Genomic DNA, 26,781 nt, shown 5'->3' with positions numbered 1-26,781 from the left:
ATAACCACACCTTATGCTGCAATCTAAATGTTACAGAAGTAGAATAAAACTTGTATTTTTCACTTTTTCTTTTCATTTTTAATCAGGTTATTTTTAGCTATGTTTCTTTATGTGTTAAATTGGTAAACTTTTTGCAAAAGACTTCTTTTCTAGTCTTCTATAAAATGTTTTCCTATGAATTTACATCAGAATGTTGCAACCTCATAAGAGGTGAAAATACATGTTGTCCTTTTCCTTGAGATCTACAACATCTGCTTTTGTCTAGATCTGTTCAAAATGTCATTTTAGAAGCAAAGTGTCTGATCAAAAGCACATTTTGTTCCTGCTGGTGGTCTAAAGTATGACGTTGCTAAAATGTCATCTGTCTTTTGTAGAATGGAATGAATGCATGCTGAAAATGGAGATTGTGAAAACAGAGAGGCATTTTGGAAACAGTGAAATATTTCTGACATGTTGTGAACTGAGAAGTTGATCTGAAAATCAAAGTGAAACACAGAGACCTTTGGGAGTCCAAACCTCTACTGATGAGATAAGTGACTAACTCTCAGACTGAGGTGGAAGAACTGGCTGAGTACAAATACAAGCTGATCAATATAGGAGCTTTTTCCTGTTGGGTTGTTGCAGCTCTGGTGATAAAAGATGACAGAACAAGATTATATATCTCAATCTGGTTTTCACCATCTTGTGGATCAGAACTTTTAGGCTGCGGAGAAACTTTAGGTTTCTGTGAGACTTATGAACTCTTTATCTTTATTCAGGTTAGTCAATAATTTGAAAGTTCATTTCCTTGTCATAAAACTTCCTCTTTTACAGAGTAATTTTTAAGGTAGAAATATTATGTTTGTTTTTTTCTTAACCTTCATATTGTTCGTGGGTTTCTTAGCTCAGTTGATTCCTAATGAATATAAATTAGTTTAATTAATATGTAATTGACTGGATTAACTCTCGTTAATTATGCTAATAATCTTTAGATGAAGTGTGATGATCTTTGATTGATCCCAAATAAGTCCAAATCATGAAGAATACACAGAAAAGTAAGTTGTTGCGGCTTTGACCGAGAAAGATGAAGATGCATGTGAGCCGCCAAGAGTGATAGAGCTTTATACCAGCTACGTGTGTGTATGAGTGTGTACCTGCATTCGTGCACTCTCCACAAGTCCACGCAGGTAAACGGGGCTTTACAGTGATACTTTTTGCAGGAGTCTGATGAACATCCGACGGAGAGCCCTTGCACGCTGACCTGGGAAACCCCGTCCCGTGGCTGGCTGTCCAGTGGCATGTAACGGCCGTTGAGGCGTAGATCCCTGATGCAGCCTGCAGAAGAAGGAACCAAAACAGATGACTCAGTGGAACAGGGAAATTCATCTACCAGACATCAAATTAAATAGAGTTTAGCTTGAAAGTCCATGTTACTGACAGATTAAAGGACTGGTTTATTTTTTCATTCACCAAAAAGGTTCTGCAGAGTGCCAACATGTTTTACGTCAGTTGCTGAATAATGAAAGAGGGAAAAACACTAAGAGGATTAAAGTCAATGATTTCCATGCATATGGGATATAACATTATGTGTTCCATAGTGCTTTGTTATCTGCACTAATTAAAAGTTCTTCTGGTGCAGTCACCTGATAAACTTATTAAAGTGGAGTTTGACCACTGGCTTTGAGATACTGAAAATATCTGTTTGGAGCAAACCCCTTAACACCTGCACACCTATAGCAAACTCTGCCAGCAACAGCATATCTATTATAGCCATTGTAGAGGAACCTTCACTCCAAGCAGCAATTACAATAAACACATCCTTTGTGATCATGCTACCAGTCAGTGATTGAACGCAGCAGGAGCTGAAGGAATAAAGAGCTCAATGCTTCATATCCACTTCTGTGAACTTTTGAGCTGACCTCCAGCTGAACCCAAAACTAAACTAATCCACAGCTCATCAGTTCAGTGTCACATTTTCTAGCCAACTTAGAATCATCTACTTGTTCGCTGTGCTGAACTAAGCTATATTAGCAGTGCTGCAGCTCGGATTTCATAGCTGATATTTATTAACCATCTTATTGGTGTTGAACTGTTTCATTGTGGTTTGGTTTCAGAGACAAAGTTTAGACTGCTGAGTGCCCAGCAGTGGTTACTTTCTTGTCGCAGGAGGAAATATTCATTCTGAAGGTAGCTACAGATCTGATGGGCCGACTTGTCACTGAGCAACTGGTGCTGGCACTTGATGTGAAATGTCAAGAGAAATGTGACACTTGTACCCCGCATGTGACTTCTGTCCTCTATGAGAAGTTATCTATTGAATCAAAGAAATCCAGTTTGTTTGTTTTTGTAAGATTCAAACCAATTGAGTATTTGACTGGAGAGTCAAAGTCTTTGATTTTACTGTTGTAGAAATCAGTGGAAGTTTGCTAATTGGGTCATATGGCTTCCTATCAGGATGGGAAACCAGCAGCTTTCACACTGTCAGATTTCAGCTCTATATCCTGAATTTGATCAATTAAATAAAGGTGATTATTTTTGTCTTTTTGTTGTAATAATCTTTATTCCATTACACTATAAAATAAAACATCACGGAAATTAATAATGATGTCACTCTCTGTTATGAACACAATGTCTCAGAAATCAAACCAGAAACGGCCTTTAGAGGACTTGTTATGTGTTTTAATATCAATTTAAATATCCCACTATTCTATACTTTCATTCAGACAATAAGAATAAACAAATGTTATACAGATGCACAAGAGCTGTAAATATAACCACAACACATAATGCAACAATTAACACGTCGGACAAAACAGTAGAGTAAAATAAAATAAAGTGGATGACATTCATTACACTAAGTCAAATGAAAGACAATAAAAGCATATTTTTAATTAAACTTCACAACAGTGAGTGGAAATGTCTGTTTATTGTGCAATTACAAAGCATCCCACTGTTTTGGAGCTGCAGTCCATTATCACCTCTGAGTCTGGATCACATCTTTGGAACATATAAAAACATCTGGCGCACTAACCTGAACAAGTAAGATTGTACATATGGGTGCAACAATTTAGATGAATTAAAAAAGCACAGATATTAAAATATTTAAAACAAATAAAAGCACCTTGGAAAATAAATCAGAAACAAACCGGAAGGGGGCAGAGCAGATGAGTTAGAATTTGTGATATGTGCACAAAACATTTCGTACCAGTTGGAAGTGAGAACTGGAAGACTGACTGACTCCCAAAACAAGCGGGTTACAGTAATCCAGGAAGAAGGTTCTAAAAGAATGAATTATTGTTCAGCATTTCATTTCCACACAACAGATTTTCTTCCAAAACAAGTTCAACAGAAAAATAATTAAAAAAAAGATTTCACCCATCAAATTTATATGAGAGATCCATTCCAAAGTCATCCAGCCAAATTTGTGCCATGTGATATCAGGAAGAAAGCGTTGATATATGGGTTCTTTCTGGTTTCATTAAGCCTAAGCAGCATGACTTTGGTGTTTTTTCTCATTAATATTCAGTAAATGAAGAGCCCTTCATCTGAGGTCAACAAGGCAATCAAGGAGAGGCTAGACAGAGGATCCAACCATGCACCTCAGTTTTAATAAATCTGGCTGTAATATCCTTAAAACATGAAAGAAAATTGTATGCTTTTGAAAATAGCTCCATCCTGGAAGGAGAGAAAAAACAGAGGCCCGGAAATCAATCTTTGGGGTTCTCCACACGGACAGAGATGAAACTACAACCACTGCAGAGCGTCTGCTGTCAATCAGACCTTTCCAGGCTAAAGATCAGCAAGTTATAATCTACTTTATCTACGTTTTCATCCAATTGTTATGCAAATTTTGAGAGAACTTTTAAAAAAAAGTTTTTCCATCTACTGGATCAGAGGGAATCAAGCAGACTATGCAAACCATGACTTCATCAGATGTTGACAATATGTATGGCTGTAATAAAAAAGATATAGATTCTGCAAAGCAGCAAATATCTATGATAAATAGAGGGAGTCTCCTCCAAACTGGAGGCTTGTACTTACAAATTTCTCAGAGCTTCATGCCTCTGGTAAGACACAGAGTCACCAGTAGATGGGAGCGTTCGACCACTCCCATCCCAGCATAGAGCGCCTCTCTCTGGCCGCTGCAGGCTGACAGTCCTCCCCTCTCTGCAGGAGGCTTGGAATGGGAAAGCTCTCTACATCAGAACGTATTCAGTAAGCCTGTTTCCAACTCTCCATTAACTCTTTTTAGGAGAAACCAAGAATTGTGTTAAGTGCGTGGAAAATAATTTTTGCGAAACTGAAGACAGCTTTTCAAATTTTGCCAATTCCATCAAACTCTTCAAATGTAAAACTTCAAAATGCACATAGAGAAACACAGCTACTGAACTCTCAATCATAAGCATGCTCGCAAAAATAAGCATTATAAATGTCAGATCTGCAAGCAGGAAGTAGAGATGAAAACAGATTTTCTTATCGTCTTCTTACGGGATTTAAAGTTATAACCATCAAAACAAGAAATAAACATTTTAAATATTTCACTCTCTCTGTAATATATAAAATACAAGAGTTTCATTTCTTAAATAAGTGACAAAAAATACTGAACTTTATCAATTTTTTTGAAATGTACTTAAAATGTGATTTTCAGTTTGAACTTGTGCTCCACGCTGTCCAGTTGTGTGGTAAACATGTTACACCGATGAAATTAGGCCAGCACAGTCTGAAACAACCCCAGGCTTGTATTTGTTTAATGTGCATAATGAGAACAGTATTTTCTATTCTAAATCAATCAGCATGTGTTTTGTTTATTGCACAGAAGCTCCATGGCACATTATTAGGAATAAATCAGTGTGTCTGAGGACATATTTCCAGTATTTCTGTTTTTAATTTCCTAACTGCCAACTTATTGTATTTCTTAAACATTTCTTTCTCTAGCTACAACATTTTAGAGAAAGATATTAACAAAAATAAATCCAAACAAATGTGCACATATTCAGTCCCTCTTTCCCTGCCATAATCTATCAGTCTTGCCTCTGTTGAAAAGAAATGCTTTAAAAAGTCATTTAATAAACTCATGCATTGTCTTTTATTGCCTGAGGCGCAGCCGTCTAAATGTCTTACTGTCTAACTCCGGGGAGCTCTCAGGCTCTCTTTCACTCTGTGCCTGCATCTTTTATTTCGGACCTTTTTTCTTTATCAATTATCAAACAGTAAAAAAAAAGTTTCCTTAGACTCATAAGTGCTGAAAGAGCAGGCAACTTCTTATCTTGCCTTTAGTGTGTGTTTTATAGGTTTTTAAATATCTTCTCGCATTCACACTGTACGCTTTTTATTTAAGCTTGATTTTACCAAGAGGGTTAAGAACAAGTTCTTATTTACAGTAACAACCTGGCATATGTAGATGACTTTTTGTGTTGTTAAACTGTTTAAGTCTCCACATGTCTGTTCAAGACATTTTGCACAACCTGATTTAATGTACAAATATTTGTCAAGTCACCCGGGAATGGATGTCAAAGCTGCACTGCAGCTGTGTGATAGGCGATGACAGGAGCCACCAAACCTCTGCTAGAATGATGCAATAAGAAAAGAAGTCCTGATATTTTATTAAAATAAAAAAAACAGATATAAATCTGAACTACTTTCACATCTGTAAAGAGATGAGGAGACTTGCAGAGGATGCACAGAAATAAGAATAATTAATGAGCACGAAGAATCATTCTCCGCCATTGAAACCACAAGTTTACATACTGTGAAGAAAAAGACACACATTTCCCTCCCCACTGTTTGAAGTCACATCAGACCAAACTTCTCCTTTTTTAGATCAGTTAGAATCAGCAAAATTATTTCTCTTTGCTAAATGCCACAATAATGAGAGAAATAATGTCAGATTTCTATATTAATGTCTTCAAAATCAGAGGTTCACTTACATTTCCTCAGTATTTGGTAGCATTGCCTTTCACTGTATGTCTTGGGTCAGTGGTAGGGATTATTGGCATGGTATCAGTATCGGCCAATATTAGCTGTAAAATTTAAATCGGACATCGACCATTCTATCAAAATAACTCACCAATATGAAAGATGTTGTTTTTATTTGACAAACCAGTGACATTGATGCCTGCAGCACAGCACTACATCAAATTTGCTCTGTTTGTTGTCTTAGAACAGGGGTGTCAACATCCAGTCCTCTAGGGCCGGTGTCCTGCAACTTTCAGATGAGCCTCTGCTGCACCACCTGAATAGAATAATTAGGTCCTTAGCAAGGCTTTGGAGAACTGATCTACACAAGGAGGAGGTAATTAAGCCTTTTTATTCCAGTGTTTTGTACCTGTGGCACATCGAAAAACTGCAGGACAGTGGCCCTCGAGGACTGGAGCTTGACATCCCTGTCTTAGAGAGCAAATGTCATTAATTAAAGTAAGTTGAAAGTGTTAAATAATTTTCAGCATCTTTTTTTATCATCACTTGCATTTGGTAGAAGACTAAGTTGACAAAGTACTTTAATTCCATAATACAGAAGCAATATAGTTTCAGTAAGTAGGTATAGGAAAAAAAAATATTGGTATTGGTATCAGTTATTGGCCAAATGAGTTTTAGTATATCAGCATATTGGATATTAACCACAAATCCAATATGGTGTGTCCCTTTGCAGCAGTTTTGGGTTTTCCTTCCACAAGTTTCTCATGATAGTGTGCTGAAGTTCTGGCTCATTGATCGAGACAGAACTGATGGGGCTGAGTCAGGAAGACCTTTAACCTCCCCACAGATTCTCTATTGGATGTCCAGGCCAAACAATGACTTTGTTGACCTTAAGCCACTTTGTAACCATTGTAGCTGTACGCTGAGGGTCATTTTATATTTGGAAGGCAAGTTTGTCTCTGAACCGTAACTTTCTGGCTGAAAACCTTAAATACCAAGTCCAGAAGGTCTTTATCCCTGTGTGAATTTGAAATCTGGCTTTTTAATGTTTCTTTAACGCAATAGCTTCTTCAATGCTGATTGGCCTTTCAGTCCACGCCCTCACAAGACAGGTTTCAATGTGGATGACAACACTGTCTTACTAACTTTTTTCATTGTTTTTAATCTGTAAAACTAATTTTTAAAGTACCTGAAACAGTTTTTTAATTCAAGGTCAGTGAGTATAAATGTGCTTGTGGAGCAGTGTACTGCCTTCAGCTGGTCACTAATCTGAGCGTTGTTGTGGAGCGTGCAGCCAGCTCTCGGGAAAAACGCCATCCAGAGCGTTTGAGTGAATTAGCCATTAAAGTGTCATATCAATCATTCATTAACAGTCAGAAATGTCACAATCCCACCCTGATGAGGCTGCATATGAATAGATAAAAGAATCTATTTTCAGTGGCGCATGTTGGATAAAAAAAACCTTCTCATACGCGCTCAACGGCAAAACAACGCTTTTAACTTTTACTGTGACACATCAAACATGTCACATCATATTTAAAGCTTTACTCCATTTCAAACTTCAAGTGGTGCATGTAGGAAAGATGGCCTGCCAAATTTATTTGGAATACGGCTGCATTTCTCGATTTCTGTTTAAGTGTTGGCTGTCACCTGAGATGCTTTGCTACGTCTGTTATTCGTGCCATGAAAGAGAAGTTCCCAACCTTTTTCCTTTTGACTCATTTATTTACAGTGTTTAAGATAAAGGTTTACTTTTTCCATGCTTTGAAGTGACAGCGGTGACAGCAGTTCAAACCAGTTATAATTGAGCGGTAGACCTCATAAGACGGGATGAATAGGCAGATAAATAAAGTCCAAACTCATTACTGTGTTTCACAGACGAGCAGAACTGGATTCATAACAAGAATCAGAAGGACAGATCTGAACTTCTGTTGAGTTTTCAATCAATTGTTCTGCACTGAGCTGAATGACAAAAACATCCCATCCAATAGAGGAGATGAAATATGAAATATCAAAGACTCAGAACTTTGTCATGGAGCTGATTCTGATTCACATTGTTAACACATCAAAATGAGATGAGGCTCTATAAGATAAGTTAAAAACATATTTGCCCCCTTAAAGAGTGCTTCTGTTTTCTGTTTTTCACTCAAATGTTTCAGTATCAAATTTCATATCAGACAAAGTCAACTGGTGTAAAAACAAAATGCAGTTTTGAAGTTACAATTTCCTTTAAGGTGGAAAATACCAACCAAACCAACCTGGCGCTGTGATCAAATTTTCCCCCACATTTAATCATCAATTAAGTATAATTACCCACAATGTCCTTGTTCAATTTTCTGATTAATGCCTGACCTGTGGAATCAAGAAATAATTGAAACAGAAACCGAAGTAGGCTCAAAAGTCACCAGAAAAAGATAAAAATGAATCCAAATGCAGATCTATGTCTTGTTCCTGAGGTAACACAAGAATTCAGAACAACATGTAAAGTACTGGTCTTAGTCTCCTATTAAATATTAGTTTCATATTGTGAAAGATTTACATTTAAAAAACAACACAAAACAGAAATATCTGTAAAGCTTTTTCATGTCCCTTCATTACTACGAAAACTCATGAAATAGAAAGATCAGAGAAAAAAACAAACAAACAAACATTCTTCCTTTCTGTACGCTGAGCCATCATTCCAAGCTGACTTCCACTCGGTGGTATCACCTGCAAATGTATTGGTCAGGTGCTCTTCATGTGTCAAACCACGGTCGTGTGTTATCAGTGTGAAAGGCAAATTTGTTTCCCGGCGCTAAAAAAACCCTCAGCTCGACTACGCCTGAGGTATTTTGCATAGTTGAGCATATGTGCAACTCGGGAGGAGGGGAGTGAATACCAATTGCACGCTGCACCTTTCAGACTTGATGAAGATGAGAAAAAAAAGGAACGGCACGTGTGACTTTCCTTTCACTTCACGATATTCATGATGATGTTGGTTCATCACACGATATTCTAACAAAATACACTGAGGGGTTTAGGCTGCAATGTGAAAAGACGTGAACAAGTTAAAAGGGTGTTTTGACGCACACAGTAAACATGACTGTAGACTTGAAACAGTCTAAATCAGAGGTAACAGACAATCCAATTACCTTGCGAAGGTTCAAAAAGTCGCAAAAAAGAAAATGCAAATTAATTTCATCAGACGGTAACACTGCTATCAGATACGTTGTAATTGTTCTGTCCTGTCAGCTAGCATCGGTGATGTCACCTGCTGCTCGCGTAAAAGACAGGAAAGGCACAACTAATCAGTTATAAATATTTGTTACCACAGAACTTATTTGGATGATGTGCGTCTATCTTATGGAGGCGTTTCACTGCCAGAGCTTGGAAATAAATCCAGGAGCAGCATCTCGTTATAACCTGAAAATTTCTTGTTAAAACAAGAAAATCTTGTTATAATGAGAAGCAAACCGCGTTAAAACAAGAACATTTTTCATTAGAATAAATAAGACCTGTTTTATATTACATTTTAATAAAAAACCTTGTCATTGAAGTAAGATGAGTTTGATATCTCATTATAAAGTTTAAAAGTTTCTTGTTTTAACGGGATACAACTTTACGTTCCTCTGACTGATTACGACTTGTTAAAAAGGGGGCGCAATGTGACTCTCCTTCTCCTGGTTATTCTGGACCATATCAAAAAATCCCAAAAGGTGTTGCTGTTCTACTATTTCTTATTTAAAAGAGATGATATTTTGATCTTAATGAGATATAAGTCTATCTCCAGCTTGTTATTAAATCTCGTAGCGAGAAGGTTTTCTCGTTTTAAAAAGATGCTGCACCTGAAATTATTTCCAAACTCTTTAAAGCGCAATAATGCTTTTTCAGAAAAAACAAAAAACATCTCTGGTGTGCATGAAAACTTTTGTTTTGCAAAACAGAGGAAGTTTTTTCACATTTTGTCATTCTCATCAACCTTTTCAAAAGTGATAATTCTGAGAAATGTTAAGTACAAACATGGTTGTTGTGTGAATGGATGGAACATTTTTATTGAAGTGATAGTCAGACTCAACAATTCCCCAGAAAGGGAACCGACACAGAGACGTTTCAGAGTTTGTAAAGAAGTCAATGCATCTGAACCTTTGATCTTAAGACTTAAAGAATACACAACTAGTTGTGCGGCGTTGTTACCCACCTTGAAAGCTCTTGTTGCTTTCCGAGGGGAAGGAGTTCCCCAGCATCACGGCGGTCGGGTCGATGATGATTTCTCGGCTTCTGCTCTGTGATCCCATCACCTCCCGCTTCCCTCCGCCGCCATCCAGCCGCAGCGTCATCTCGTTGTCGTGTCTGTCCAAGGAGACCTCGTGCCACTCGCCGTTGTCAAGGCGATAGCTGGGTAGGGTCAGGTTGTAGTCTCCGTCGCCGAGGTTGTAGAAAGTGCAAAGAAGGCCCTGAAATACCTGCAGAAGGAAACAAAAGAGATACCTGTAGTTTATAAAACAGTTTGTATATGAAACAGCAGTAAAATGCTGAGCCTCACAAACAACATGAATTATTCAGACGTTATTAAAGATGTTCCAGGAGCAGAAAATTAATACCCTTGCTTTAATAGAACAACAACACAAACAAAGCAAGGAAATAGATTCTATGGCTCATTCAGGAAATGATTACATTACCAATCATCACACTGATTATTTGGAGTAAGAGAAACCTTGTTGCATAAGGACGATCATGTCTACAGCACTAGAGAAAGAAGCCTGCAGCTCTAGTCTGCAAAACTAAACTTAGTTTGGATTCTTTCAGAAAATCACAGTCACTAGAGACCTACTACAGCACAAGGAAAAATTATATTTTCTGTTTTTTAAAGATTTCACTTGTTTCTCTGCCATAGGTACTTTTAACAGCATACTCATGTGGTTGATTGGCAGCATTAAGACCCGCCTCCTGACAAAAACCAATATGCTAAACATATATTTAATACAACTTACATAGAGTGGTTTTAAGTCAAATATATTTCTTAAATTTACTTTTTTTAAACTTACTTCTCAATTATTTCAACTTACTTTGCATTATACATAAAATGTCCAGACGTTTTGTGGAAGAGTCAAGGTCAGCAATTACGATTAAACAACTAGGAAGAGTCCTGGACAGACTGAGATGGAACTCATGGGAGCTTTCCACAGCAAAACCCATGCCAAGGGTCTCAATAGTTTTTCACAGCATGGTTACAATCTTTCATTAAATGAGAACAAGAACAAAAACAGCATTTTCTGCCCTGCGGCGATGCTGACAGCATCATCACGCAGTTGAGTCATGTATCCAGTAACTCTCTGCGGTATGAATTTATGACATGACATCTATCGAAGAAAAGGAAACAAAAGTCATCCATGATGCCTCAGTTGTCCAATTTTTATCAACCAGAAAGGCGCTTTGAAAAGCCGCCAGATTTATGCTGGAATTACTTCTCTCCCACTGATGATTCTGAAAGAACCTGAAGTTTATTTGAGCACAAAAACAATATGTTGTTTTTAATGTTGAAACAAAGAGAAGTGAATCAGATTAGTGTGGTCGTTGAGTAAATCTCTGCTTTCATCACGTCCCACATTCCACACATTTATACTGTATGAGACTTTCTCTGAGGCTCACCCAGAATCACATGGACTGTAGAGAACATCCATCCATCCATGAATCAATCCATCCATGATCAGTTTCAGTAGCTACGTATTATATACAATGGTTGTCATGTCTGCAGTAAATTCCCCAAATCTCTTTTTTGTTTATATTTTAATATAGTAGCAGACATCCAAGACCATGAAAAACACCAGGGGTTCATAATAGAATCAAAGTATGAAATTATTTTTGAATTACGATTGTGACTTTGCCACATAAGTCTTGATTAATAACAGATTGTAAAGCAATTATTTATTTATTTATTTATTTTTTACATACTGAAGTTTAGAGCAAAACTTTGTATTTGCGTGTTCCTGCTATATTTCTAAATCTGAATGCATAAGTAGCATCTGATAACAATGGGAAAAAAAGCTGCTTCCCTTGCACCTTTGAGGGTCAAAACTGATCTGACTGACTAGTATTGTGTTCAAGCTAACTCCAGTGTTAAAGGAGTTAGCCGATTAGCAAAGCTATTCAATGGTTGAATAACAGATGAAAAACTATAAATACCTTAGTTGTTGAATTCTGATGTCTATTTATTCAAAAATCTAGCAGCGAAAGTGTTTTAAATTGAGAATATTATTTATTTTGTTTATATGCAGTTTTTGATTAAAATGTTCATTTCGAATTTAATTTCCGATGCTAATTTCTAATTTAGTTATTTTGTCAAATAACTTGATCGGAAATTTTAATGAAGTCCCACCACTACTTTAACATCTTCCCATAGTGGTGATAAAGTATTCATGTCTGAAATATTGAATCATTCAGAAATCTTTTTCCCAATGATACTGATTGTTTAGAACTCATTAAATATCAGTTACTGTGATTTCTTTCCAGCTTTAAGGGAACAAGGTTGTAAGGGCTTGAAGTTCACCTTAATGAGCTTCTATTTTACATTACTCCTGTTCACATAGGACTCATCATGCTATGCATCACAGGTTCATCTGTGAAAAGGCTACATAAAACTAGCTACTTATACTTGTCTGTGTTGAAGCAGCCTCAGCACATATTAGTCTTATAATCAGCCTGGAGTCATTCTGAGGAGGAAAGTTGGAGACTACGAGGTTCTGTCATGCATACGATGTTTGGAGGGAAGAATCTGCGCCTCCTACTGGGACCCAGTGTCCCTGTAGAATGACAAGCAAGTACAGTCTGTCAGCAGTTTACACAGAAAAGCCCCCTCCAAGGCATTCACTGTCACAAACAAACTCGCGGGGCTGATGGAGACAAAACAAAAAAATTTCTTTTTAAAATAGTTTCCCTCAGCTCAGGCGATTAATCTGCTTTTGTGACAGTCCAGTCTCACAACAGGTAAATATTACACTGATTTCACATTGAAGCTGCAAGCTTAAAACTGGCTCTCTTTCAGTTGGGTCTATTTAAAGTAAAACTGAAGTGTTTAGTCATAAATACCATAAAGAAAAGCTTACAAACTTCAGGACAGCAGTCTAGCTAACATGGTGGCAGCATCATGTGTGGGTGTTCTGGTACTCTTCACAAAATACATGACATCATGAGGGAAGAACTTTCTGTGGAAAAACTGAAGTAACCTGTTTCAGAATTTGAAGAGACTGAAAATGTTCAGGCCAAAAAATAATTAAATAAATAAATAAAAATTTGGACTCATTATTTGGGCATTTAAATAATAATATATATTGGTCAGTTATTATATATAAATATATAATAACTGACCAACTTTCCAATAACTCCAACTTTCCTCCTCAGTTATTATATATAAATATATAATAACTGACCAAAAATGGGAAAAACTGAATCTGATTTAACATTCACATAAATATGTTAAAATATTCATGGACAGAATAGGAAACATGGACACATGATTGAAAAGGCAGAAAACATTAGTACTGATAGCCCCGATTTATTTCTTCTCCTTCCAACCAGCACAGGATCAAAAGCTTTCCATCAGGTGATGATGTCATCCCCTCATCAAAAACACACCTGGAGTGTTGACTTCCAGGATAAATGAAAACCAGTAAATTGGACTTAACTGCAATGTTTGACAAGTAGAATCAAATTGGAATCTGTTTGTCTTATTGGAGTCCAATGATTTTAAAATGGTGTTAAAATGCTTATGTTGTGTTGTTGTGGTTTCTCTGCTTTGTTTTTTTTTCTCTGTCTGCAGGTTTAGAAGCAACACTGCTGACTCCTCTGCTCTGCTCTTCATTTCTCTTTAAACATTTCCCTCTTTCTTTTCCATTTCTGTCTCCATTACATTTGAAATGAACCCAGAGCCAAACTTGTGACAAAGTTTCATCTATATATAAAAAATGGCATTTATTAATTTAATTTTAAAAAATCCAACTTCAGAAGGAATTATTCATTTTTCCAAGTGGACAAATTAAATGAAACTCATTCGCTTTAGGGAGATCCACAAGTGAAGGTTCTGAAACTGTTAACTTGAAATAAATCCCAAATCAAAAGGCAACTCGAAGTAATTATGGTGAAAATGCTGAAGTGACTGAAGATTAAGCTTCAGATTTAAATATTTTAAAGGTAGAAAGATTCCAGTTGGTCTGGCTGATTAGAACAATGAGATAACTTAGAGCTGCTCCTTTTAATACCATAAGGATATGCAATATAGATTCACAGTCCAGGGTAAATGTCTATTGTCTTTTTAAGGAAAGTCGAAAACATTCAGGAGGAACGTTTCTAAGATCAATCAATAGAAAGGAATTAATGCATTTACTACAACAAACTGCACGGAGGACCTGAAATACATCTGTTTTTATTTCAATTCCAACGCCTCTCTGTCATCGTGCAGCACAGAGGGCTGGGAATGCAGGAAGGGTGGGGGGGATAGAGATTGAATATGTCCGAAGGCTGTTTTAAGAAAGACACAGTGGTGGGTGGGTCGTCCTCATTTCAATTTCAAACTGATCCTCCAAGTGTCCCACTGAGCATAATTTCCTCCCCTCCATCTTTGTCTGCCACTGCTAGTGCGTAAACAGAGAGCTGAGATGAGAAGGGCAGGCAAACTGAGACAAAGCAGGAGAGATGTGACGGAGACGTGGGCGAACACCAGTAACTTCCTCACTTCTCCTCACCATAATAAACATAAGGCAGGTTTCTGGAGGAGGACACTGGTCAAAAATCCAGATCTTTACTCTTAACTTTACATACACGACTACAAATGTCTTTGCTTTTTTAAAAAAAATCCATTTCTCTCACCTATTCCTGTCTTAATTCATGTGTTAACGACTCCCTACTTTTAACAAGAAGTTGGGTAAGATGTTGAACACCTCCAAGGCTGTTTGGCTTTGGGATGGAGGCTCATTCCAGGGCTCCATTATAAGGTAATAATTATGTTCACAATCCACCAGGGCAGTGCTTTTTTATCCAGACATGCTCCCAGCCACCTGATTAAACCCCAATTAAAGCAGAACAGAGTGGTGTGATTTGACTCCAGCTCTGCTCCCTGGGTGGCATGTATGATGGTGTGACTGGAGTTTGCAGAAGCAGTTTCCGCTTTGTGTGCGCCACTCTGTTTTGCAGTCAGCACTGCAGAGAAGGGAAACTTTTAATCCTTCAGATGCTTCTTAAGCTCTGCAGCGTCTTTTGAACAAAACATTTTAATCTAAACACGTGCTCGTCGTGTAATTGGTAATTCTAATGGTTAGAATTACTTTTAATGGTTATTTAAGAGGTTCTTTTTTGATGAGCATCGATTCTTAGGATTTATGCCATTGTACATTGCCCAAACTTCAATTTATTTCTTTGTTTCCTATGGAAGCAATTTAGATAATGAACCTGGTTTGTATAAAGATCATACAGATATATGAAGCATACTGTCATTTCCAATACTTGTACTTCCATTATATCAATTCTGAATGCATGCAAAGTGTTTTTGGAAAGACATTTTAGTCTTGACTGACATGAAAATGGAAAGAAACTGACATTTTGGTGAATGAATGAATGAATGATGAATGAATGAACAAACTTCAGACATGACGCCGAGGCTGGTGGCTGAAGTTGCAGCTCTTCACCCATACAGAAGATGACCACTTCATGATGAACCTGATTTTCCTTTAACCATGCAAATATGCAAACATTTAAAAAAAATCTTGAAAACACAAGATTGTTTGCTAACAATTTGCACAGCTGAAACAATCGACCCAGCAAACCCACAAACCCATCCGGCACAACCAGCCAATCCTACCAACCTGTCCAACCCGACCCAATAGGATAATAGTGATTCAAAATGAGATCCAGAAATCTGACAGGCTGCCTGAGTGAATAAATAAAATTCAACATGGTTTTTGGTAAAAGCCCTGATGTGAATTCTTAACAGCTGAGTGTAATTTTTTTTGTAATTTTCCCCTCAAGGAGCTTTAGTTTGATGCTTTACAGAATACCTTTTGATAATAGTGTTTTTTTAGATTACATGTAATGACCATAGATGACCATAAAGCAACTAACTAAAGCAAATAATTTGTCCAAAACAACATCTGATAAAAATCCAGACAAGCAGGTGTAGTGTCTTGTTTTTATTACTCTAACAAAAGTTCAGCTGACCTCCAGTGAGGAGCATGGACAAGTTTGGTCAAGTATTTCATTCTTTCATGCTGAAAGCCTTGTAAAAATAAATGAGCTCAGCAGTGTGACCTTTTGCAAAGCAGCGGAATCAAAGAGCAGCGTTTTAATGCCGTATCCTAATCACTGAATGTCGGGTTATGCACCGTCCCAGTGACTTTGAGGAAACATAAAATGGCATCGCCTGGTCATAACAAAATATGATGCTGTCAACTTTTTCTCAAAGGAGATGTCAATCAATTTATTAACTATGCAGTGACTTTAATAGGTGTGCTGGCAGTTATAACCTGAGGCAATCCACAGTTTAGTTTTTAAACCAGGATTTAAAAAAAAGATTTTACAACCTGAAGGCATGTCTTGATAAATAGTTTTTACTGTGAGCTGGAACATGGTGAGAATTACCTGGAGGTAATTCATCCAAAACGAGGTACTTATATATATTTATAAAACTTAATTTTGTTTTCACTAAGTTCATTTTAATCTGACAGTAACATTTGCTTAAGGAGCTAAAAATATTTCAAGTGTGGCAGAAAAGCAAAAGAAATCTGTAGGGGAACAAGTATGTTTTCATTGTGCTGTACTATATACATCTCTAATGTGAGATAACATCAGCAATTCATGAAGTGCACAGTTACAGTTTATGTTATTTGTATATTTTAGAGTGAATCTGTACAGTATATCTGCACAGATTTAAAGATTTTCTACAGTTAAATGCTTTGTTCCCTCATTAAGCCAAACACAATCAGTCCCCTAATTTCCTGAAAGTATATCCAGCCAGGAGTAACTCACACTAATTCCTCCTTCTGATTAAAAGCAAACAGAGCTGTTAGTGAGAATAACATAACCCTGGTGGCAATACGCTCATACTCCAAGCAGAGACCAAGGCAGAATATCCCGCATGTCACTGCAGGGAGCTTTTTCATAAGATTCACATATCCCTGTGCTGTCTGCACCCAGGAATAAATGCACTTTATGTAGTGGATAAATGATGTGAACCTGCTCCCCATGTGGAGGTGCTGAGGGAGCGCTGTGACATTTAAGAGGAAGTGCAGAAACGGATGAATCGAAGGAAGAGACAGATGGATGACAGACGGGGATCGTAGGAGAGGTTGCACTCTAATGGCGGCTGTGATATGGATCCTGTAATCATCATCAGTTAGACACTGAAGTTTGATCAATACGCGCGGGCACGGAGCGGGGTGACAAACAGGAGCGAGCGTCCGGGAAGCACCGGAGAGGCGCCGCGCCGTCCAAGACAATAAGTCAAGTCGAGACAAAGCAGGCAAACTGGCAAATGAACAAAAATGAAGAAACATTTAAAATGTGAACAGAACATTCAGTGGGTGTAATGAAGCCCTGGAGACAAAATAAAAAAAACAAAAGTGTTTTACTGTATTCAGACCTGACATTGTTTTAAACAAACTGTTACTGCTGGAAGGGGATTTCAGAGCATTTACTCTTTGTGACTTTGTCTACCAAAAGTGAGCATATTTGTAGTGGCATTCGTACTACTAATACTAATACTACTACTACTACAGATAACAATAATAATGATAATAATAATAATAATAATGATAATAATAATAATAACAGCAAGAACAACTAGGGGTGCACCAATTGCAGTTTTCCAATTTCAAAAGCCTGACCTATCAATTTTGATTTTGAAGTTGATAATTAGAGACAAGTGCCAATGTTGACCACAGTGGGGTGAATATTGTTAACCAGGCATGACCTGGTGGGCGGGGCTGTCAGTCAGACAAGCCAAAGTATCGTCTGATTTTACAAAATGAAGGAAATCGGCACCAGTTCATCAGCCGCCTGATTTATCTGTGCATCTCCCACCAATAGCAATAGTAAGTATGGTGATAAACACGTGCTGCTAGCTGGACTCTTACTAAATTATCTTTGGCCTGTAATCATTTTCCACAGTTACACATTTCAGCTGAACTGCGATAATATTGATGAAAATGTACAGTAATTATTGATTCTAAATTTTTATTGCTACCTAGTTCCAAATATTTCCAAAAACACGTTATTGTTTTAAACCAAAAGATCCACCAAGCTTCTGCCAGCTATAAGATTGACTCCACATTAGAGGTTTGTCATCTGACAACCAGAGGAAGCCCAAACCATCAGCCTCCACCACCGTGCCTCAGGACTGATGCAAGTGCTTCTGATCATATGCTGTTTGATTTTCACAAAGTCTTAGTGTTGTCTCAACATGCTAGGGGTAAGTCAAAACTTTTGAATCATGAATGATTTGAGCATTTTTTCTATTATTATTATTATTATTATTATTATTATTATTATTATTATTATTATTATTATTATTATAATGCAATTTGTTTAATATTATTATTAAACAAATGAAAACTGTAAAGTTAGTGACTTTCTTGATGCCTGTCGGTTTAAAAACACCCAGATCTTGACATAATTAGATAACAGTTGAAGGAGAAGCCACTAAACATGTTTTACAGTCATCTACAGTCATCTGAAGTGTTAATGTGATCCATCCGTCCGTTCGTCCATCCATCCAGTAGATGAGTTATTGTCTGACCACCTTATTAATTAACCGTCTCCAAAAGTGTTAGTTGATAAATAAATACTTCATAAGCGCAATTCTTTGACAATTTTCCAAAATGAGGTGCTGACATGGATAGAGCTATTATACTCAACAGACACATAATGAAGGAGCACGTCTGGCAAACACATATCAGGAACTCGTCATGGACACAGATGGCACCTTCTGGTTGGTATATTTTGGTGACCTACGTCCACAACACACTAGACTCCATGTTACATAACCAGATCACAGCTGAAGGATTTGCGACCCTGAAATGAACTGAACCATTCAACAGGCTTTTAATCAGGACCATCATGAGTGATGGACAGTATAAAAAGCGACACTGAACTTTGTCACATCAGTCCTAAAGGATGAATAGACCAAAAACAAGCTTTTGAAGCTGCTCATCACAAACTCTAAACACGTGGCAATGTACCAGTGGTTACGATGTGATCATGATGTCGTCTGTGTGCCGACACAGCCAGCTCACCTCCAGTCGCAGGTATTCACTCTGGTCCCTGGACACCAGGCTGACGATGATGCTGCTGTGTTTCCGGGTTCGAACCAGGACTTGGATCCACGTTCTTCTGGCAGGGAGCGCGGACGCCAGCTGGTAATGCAGATGACTGTGGCCGTCGAAGGAATACTCTGGGGCCACTAGAATACAGATACAGACAAATTAGACACTGAACAATTACGGATGTTCTCTATTATCTATGCAAGTCAATGTAATCTCTTCTTTTCAAATGTAGAACAAATGTTAGGCAGAATCAATCCAACTAACTCTGAAATGTTCTCAAATTTGTTGAGAAAATGCATCACTTGAATGTCATCATATTAACACTGGAGTTTTCAGAGAAATGCAGCTGCACAGAGGGTATGAAAAACATTCAAAGGAAAATGCACTTTTGAAATACCACAAAGCAATGTAACTTGGTCCAGCATTGACTGAATCTCCAAGAACTGAAAAAAGGAAGAAGGTGGATGTTAGCTTTTGTGGTAACGCTAAGACAGTTTTCACTTTGCGTATTAATGCATATTGAGGCATAATTGGTGTTCGAACTATTAAAACAAGCAGTGAAAAGAGGATTTTGAGGATTTCAGCTATTTGCAGTTGCAGATCCTGACCTTCACTCTGTATTCCAGGTATCTAAGTTTGAAAGAGATGAGTGCTTTAAGCCAAAGCCAAATCAAGCCATTTCTCGTTCAGCACTGAATTTGCAGCATGAGCTGTCATCTACAGACCAAAACTCTGTCCTGATTCTCACCAACTATATTGTAGACTTTCATCAATCGCCTTCCACTTATGCAAGATCGGGTCACTGGGTTAGGAAGTAAAAACCAGATGTTCCTCTCACTAGTAACACTCTCCAGCTTGTTCTAGGGAATCCAAAATTAGTTCTGATTTGTTCAGTTGGCTCAGGAATGTTTTTGTTTGAGGTTTTGTATATTTGGAAGGATATTCTTTCTGGTTTTGGATGTTGTGCAGCTGAAGAGATAGTTGTTATGATGTGAAACAGCAGAAACAATGTGTTGTTCTAACAACTGGAAGCACAACTGGAAGCAGGTGGTTAGGATCTCAGAATGATCAAATAATACCTGAACTATGACCCCCAATTTTCAGAAAATGAGGCTTCATAGCTGCAGCGAATCAACAAAGAGCAGAGAGAGAAGGAAGAAATTCAAGCCATCTTCCATCAATCTTATCCCGTACTCTAACATCTCTCATCATGTCTACAACTCTGAAGATATTTGGATGACACGAGTTATGACAACTCAGGGATTAATAAGGTATTATTCATTTGGATTAAGCTGAATAGAAAGGCATTTCCAGTGAATATATAATCACTCCAGCAAATTCTGCCCTTGTCCTACCTCAGATGACCGACTCACCTACACTGACTCCTGTAGTCGAGAAACAGCAGCTCGACTATAAACTAGTCAAAAGAGGAAAGATCATACTAACTGAATCCAGAGTACTGTCCCTAGAACATAACCCATGTTGCGTCAAACTTCGGTGACTACCAAACCATAAATAAACCAGTAAATTTATAGATTTGGCTTTTGACCAACTTCTTTCTTCACCAGAGTAACACACACGCGCACCCACGCCCACACACACACACGCACACCCGCGCACCCACACACACATACCGATGGGGCTCCAATATCCACCCTACCATAAGACGCAAATATACTAGAACTCCGACTCCCCACCAAAAGGGACCAAAGGTGAAACTGTATGAGATTTGTAAATTCGAAGTAATTAATGCTATCGTCTTTTGCGTGATAATTTCTGGCTAATTGGGAAGGGTGGCAATTAAGAAAAGAAGATTTCTGATGGTGATTATGAAAACCGAGCAAACAAGGAATGGGGACAAATCTCTGAAGAGAGACTTTGGATTCTGAATTGTGTGGAAAGTGTCTGAACCAGATGAGCCAAAAGCAAATGCTTCCTTTGGTGCTGCCCTCTCAAATTAAAGCTGAGTAAACAACCATTTTCTCTTTTCCAAAGTTGGCCTCCCTGGTTTCCAAAACTGAGCTACGTAATGTAAAAAACACAAACCAAAAAAAACAAGACAAATCAATTTATAAACAGCAAAAGTGATTGCTATTTATCATTCTTCTCTTCAACTTTTTTCTCATGGAATCGTTGAATGTTTGACGTCTGCAGTAGTCGTTCACATTGTTGCACAAAGCCCTTATCGGCTGCTGTTTAAAAACAGAAAATATATTTTAAAAAATAGCTCTATGTCCAGTGTTACTTATATGACAACAGTGTGTGCGCCACACTTCTACTAGTTCTGTGGCATTTGAGAAAATCCTGTCAATTAGTGTCACTCTGAGGCAAGAGGACAGTGGAGGGGAGGACGGCGCATCCTGGCACGGCGTGCTGCGGTCAGCAGAAAGCAAACTGGGATGTGTGCAGAGCCGGACCAGAATCATTAAACATCCCGTCTCCTCCCAACAGCTGCAGTGAAGTGAACGCCTCCGCAGCCATGCAGCCAGCGCAGACAACCTCACAAGGAGAGCTCATCGCCGGGCCAGAAGGAAGGAGCCTTAATGTGGGAGCTGCCAAGAGGCTGCATGCTGCTCCGCGAGCAACACACAACAGTAATTAAGAATCCTTAAAGGAAGAAGCAGCTGACCTGTGTGTTCAGTTCCCATAACAGGAAACATGACATGTGCTCAGAGGATACCTAGAAGGAATGACACTGCGAAGAATTAACGTCAGAATGGCAGAAACACAGGCAGATATGGGCAATTAGGGGTGAGTGGTGTTAGAGGACTGTTCCTAGTTTCTCCTTCACAGTTCAGATAAATAACAGCAAAACTGACTAGTTTGTATTTTAAACCCTGGTAAGTATGCTGAATGTACAACGCCGTGACCCATTTCACATTTTATCATGTCAAACATTAACATAAGTGTTCCTAACTGGTTTTATATGTAAGGTTGGGACTTCAATGCATTCATTTTAAGCAATTAATTACACTGACATTTTTTAACACAATTAATTACTTTTTTTTCTTTTTAATATACAAAGGTTCCAAACAGAACCTTTGTATTCGCATGTTTCTGTTTCACCTGTGACACACAATGACACTCAAACTACATTCGCAAACCACAGCGATGGACAATGAGCTGCTTCATTCCACCCACTGAGGTTAATATTTGCCTCAAAAAACGATCTGATTGGAAGCCGGAAAAGACTATTGGTGTGTTCAATTTGTGCTAAAAGGAGTTAGAATATCAGCAAAGCTATTTAAGCATAGAGTAGAATCTCAATGCTAAACACGTAGCAGCAGCACAGGCGTTCCCAACGATAACAGTGTTTCAGAGTCATGTCTGAAACACTGGGAAGCTGAATTGATAGAAGAGCACTGAGTGCAAATCTGATGGTTGGAAACCCTGATTAACAATTTAAAAACCACTAATGTTGTTGGGTTCATGTCAATTTATTCAATAATTTATCTGCAAAAAAGGGGTTTTGAAATAAAAATGCTGCTTATTTTATCACTACCATATACAGTTTTTAGTTTATCAAAAACAATTAATTACAGATCCTCCTCATAACTTGATTTCAACATTTTAATTGTGTCCCATTGCTCATTATATGAGACAGACATCGCTAAATCGTGCACAGCTGTGGAGTGGAGCAAAAATCAAACATGCTTTTTGAAGATTTGCAAAGATAAAAACCAAAACAGTGTAATGTATGAGACACTCGTCTTTCAGTAACATCTGTTCTTAACTTGTTCAAATCTTTACCCTTTGTGCACCTCTGGTACATCTGCCTAATGGAAAAATGACCAACAACTTCCTGCACCTTTGAGGTAAATTGTTTTCTAATATTTGGTCTGGAAAGAGTTCCAGTCTTTTCAGCAACAAAGATGGGATCTGGGTCACTACCCTCATAAATGTATTCAGGCTTTTTTAATAAATGAGTGCAACCCAAATCTGCTTTTGAGTAAAAAGCAATGGATGCTTGAAATCTTGTTTATAATGAAGCTATAATCAGAGGAAGAAGTGTGGCAAGTAATACATTAGCTTGTTCCTAACGTTTTCCATTTTAAAAATATTTTAATTTGTAAAAAAAAAAAAAAAAATTCCATCTGCATCTGTGTTGAAGTGCAAAACTGGTTCCATTCTTTAAAATTTGTCTGAGGGCCTCATTAAATCCTCCCATGGACTACGGACCTTTTAACATCTCTTTCATCCATATATCAACAGGGAATGTTTAGATCAAACTACATACATGTGTTAAAATGGCCTAGTCAAAGTCCAGATCCAGTCCATCCAATCGGACTGCATCTGAGCAACGTGTAAAACAATAAAGTGTCACTCAACATCAAGTACTGCCATGAAAGGTGATTCAATAAAGAATTCAGTTAGACATATGAATATGAAGATATAACACAGTTTTTTTATTTGACCTTTTTCCATAATATCTCAACAAAGAAAGGTTTTTGGTCGTAACCTGAAGAAAATGTGAAAAAGTTGAAGGAGTTTGACTTCTTGGCAGATGCGTCGTAGTGTTCTGGGCTCTGTGACCCGCCCTGAGACCTGCTCAGTTACCGTTGAAACACTGTATGGCTTCATGAGTCCGATAGAGATCTGGCTTACCTTCTTCACACTGCTGTCCCGTGTATCCAGCCACACACTGGCAGCTGAAAGAGCCCCACTCCCCATGACAGCGGCCGCGATGGCCGCAGGCTGGAAAGCCCATGTTGACACAGCTGCTATCAGTGGTGAGGCAGCCTGGGGAGCTGGACTGCCAGTCGGCCGGGGAGCCCAGATCATACAGCTGAACCCAGGAGATAGAGGTGACAGGACAGAGGTGCAGGAAGAACAGAGGAAGAGATGGGAGAAGGTGAAGAAAGTGGAATGGGTAGAGAAGAAAAAAGGGGAGGGAAGTGTACAGTTTATTATAAATAAAATATATAAGTCAGAGAGGATGTTGGAATAAAAAAAGGCAGAAAAGTTCAAGTGTGATGATAGGAAAAGGAAAAGTTTCCAGTGACTGAGCATGGTTATAAACAGGAGACAAAACCAGTCGGCAACAACAGAGAAACGGCTGATTGAGAAGCAAAACGCAGAGATCCAAGCAGCTCCACAGCTACAGGGGGAGACAAAGTTCTTTAAAGCAACAAAAGTCAAGCAAAGTGAAAGGAAAAACTGAAGAAGGGACATCAGAAAGTGCCGAAGGACATTCGTTGAGGGTTCCCTCATTTCCACTCTCATCTTCCTCCCTTGTTCTGTTTACACTCTTATTCTTTGTCTCCCTGTCTCTCTCTCTTTCCATCTTCTCCTGCAGCGATGAAACTGAACGCAGAGCCGATCCTCTGATGGAAAACCTGCATGACCAGCTGCATACAGTGCTGCAAGCACTGGGGGAGCTCTGAATACTTAAACACCGGTCCTTTGACTATCCTGTATTCTGTGCAGTCTCTTTGTGCTGCAGAGAAGATGCAGGAATGCAAACGAGTATAAACTGACTGAACGGTGCTGTAAGGGAACCGCTGTTCTCCAGCAAAGCGGAGCATCCTATTGGTTCCTCCTTTTTAAAAACAGCAGGGTTTGTGCGGATCCAGCTGAGGACTAAGAGCTGAAGCCCAAATATTCCCAAACAGCAAGAGCGAGAGAGATTTCCATCTCTGCATGTAATTTGATCATGCATCGGTATAACGACTGAGGAAGAATCTGAACAAAACACTCAAGTGCCAAAGTTCACCTGCCTGTGCACAAATTGTGAAGCGTGGCTTCAGCAGAGAGGAATGTCAGTCTCTCAGATAGACGACTGCAGGCGGCCCTATTTGGTGAGATTAATGTCAGGTGCTGGGTATAAACATGTCAGCGCTCAGAAAGAGAGAAAAATACGATGAGAACCAAAATTCAAAGCCTACAGAATAGTGTGTTGTGCTGTGAGTGATGTGTCACCAATCATGTGGCAAAGAATCCATTTTAATCCATTTAAAGAAACACTTAATCTCATCCATCATGGATATTTTTTTAATAAATCAAAAGTTAATTTGTGAAAAAGAGAGAAGACAGGAAACTAAACCGATTCGTAAGCAATCTTTACCAACTGCAAAAAGCGAGCATGGAAGTAAACGTCTGACTACCTGATGTCAAAAACTAAAACTTCATTCAAGATGTAAAACTTCATTCATTTGACAGTTTACAAAACAGACAAGTAAATTGTCTAGAAAAAAAATAAGTGAGGGAAAGCTAAATGCACTTAATGTCTTTAAAACTAGCTAAAATGCTAAGCTAAAAATTAGTTGGACTATTAGCAGTTTAGCAGAAACGTGCCTACCACAGCAACGCAGATGTTTCTGGTATTTTAGGGACATAGATTGAAATCAAGACTGCTGGAATATCCTAATATCTAGGATTCAATGGAATGCATGTGATTGAATTCAATTCAGTTTTTTTGTAAATTTCCTCAAGACATTTTGGGTGAATTTGTGTTTCATAAATAAGCTGAACAGAAACTGAACTGAAGTGAGTTCTAATTTAAGTTTTAAATATTAGGGACATTTGTTACACTTTTTGGCCTTAATCCAGACTTTCTAAATATTTATTTGTAAAACAATGAAAACCACTTTGTATTGGTCTTTTACACAAAATCCCACCAAAGTACATTGAGGTTTGTGGTTGTAACATGACAAAAATGAGGAAAATCAATACTTCTGCGGTGCAGAGTAACGTAAAGCATCAGTAACACCCCGATAACGCCCTTCTTAAAAACGACCCCGCATGTTGTTACTGCAGGTCAAATGTTTCTGCAGAGCAACGCAAAGCTGCTCACACTCAGAAAGCCATTACCACAACTGTTGTAAGTGGAAAGCTCCAACCTAAAAATGGAGTGACAGACGTGTCAAAACCAGAGAAAGACTTAGTGCAGAAATCTAAATGTGAGGGCTGAGAGGAGACAGACAAGCTGGGAAATGACAGGATGAGGATAGAGAGATTTAAAAGCAGACAATGGCGAATGACAGCCAGAGGGAAGAGGCGAGGCTCTGGAATAGAAACATAATTATGAAAGACAGGAAAAAAAAAAAAATCTTTTTTTTCCCCTTCACCCAGACTTCTACCTCAGAGCGGTAACCTCTCCTCACTGCTTCCTGCTGTTGTTTTTAAAGTGTTTAATGGGGCTGACACGGTGCTGTGAGGGTTAAGAACAGGTATATGTTAATATCCGCGTGAACTACCTTCATCTCTTCACAGGCACTTACATCCTGTTTGAAACAGACCATGTTGCTATGGCAATGGAAGTGAAACGTTAACACATTCAGTAAAAAGAAAAGAAAAAGTAAAGTAAAAGGGCATCAAAGGAGAAACCATGAAAAACCTGAAGCATACAATGCTGAAGCGTGTCCATCAAAGTTATTAATCATCAAAACGCCCACTCTTCCCTCTCTTTGGAGGTTTATTATCTTTGCGTCCGCCCACATACACCGTGCAGATTTCTCTCATTAGCACACAGTTTTGAACATACTGTTGCTTTATCTCTGGCTAAGGTTAATCCCAGAAGAGCCAAGCTTTCAGTACTTCACAACAAACATAAACAGCCATGGAAAAGTGTTTGCCCCAAACAGATTTTATTTCATTAAAG

General features: G+C 38.3%; 1 protein-coding gene across 1 annotated transcript in view; it reads right to left on the bottom strand.

Moving 5' to 3' along the window:
* The window catches only part of si:ch211-186j3.6 (neural-cadherin), a 295,346-nt gene that overhangs the window by 45,322 nt on the left and 223,243 nt on the right, over positions 1–26,781 (bottom strand). The window contains exons 31-34 of the mRNA XM_055060057.1: positions 23,787–23,967; positions 19,152–19,318; positions 10,073–10,337; positions 1,134–1,314 (exon numbers count right to left, since the gene is read on the bottom strand). Of these exons, the coding sequence (XP_054916032.1) occupies positions 1,134–1,314; positions 10,073–10,337; positions 19,152–19,318; positions 23,787–23,967 (794 nt within the window). The remainder of the gene's footprint in view (positions 1–1,133; positions 1,315–10,072; positions 10,338–19,151; positions 19,319–23,786; positions 23,968–26,781) is intronic.

Source organism: Poeciliopsis prolifica, unplaced genomic scaffold (assembly GCF_027474105.1).
Source record: "Poeciliopsis prolifica strain line A6 unplaced genomic scaffold, Auburn_PproV2 SCAFFOLD057, whole genome shotgun sequence".
In the NCBI taxonomy this organism is placed as follows: domain Eukaryota; kingdom Metazoa; phylum Chordata; class Actinopteri; order Cyprinodontiformes; family Poeciliidae; genus Poeciliopsis; species Poeciliopsis prolifica.
Note: the sequence above shows the minus strand (reverse complement) of the source record. Positions and strands in the feature narration are given on the sequence as shown.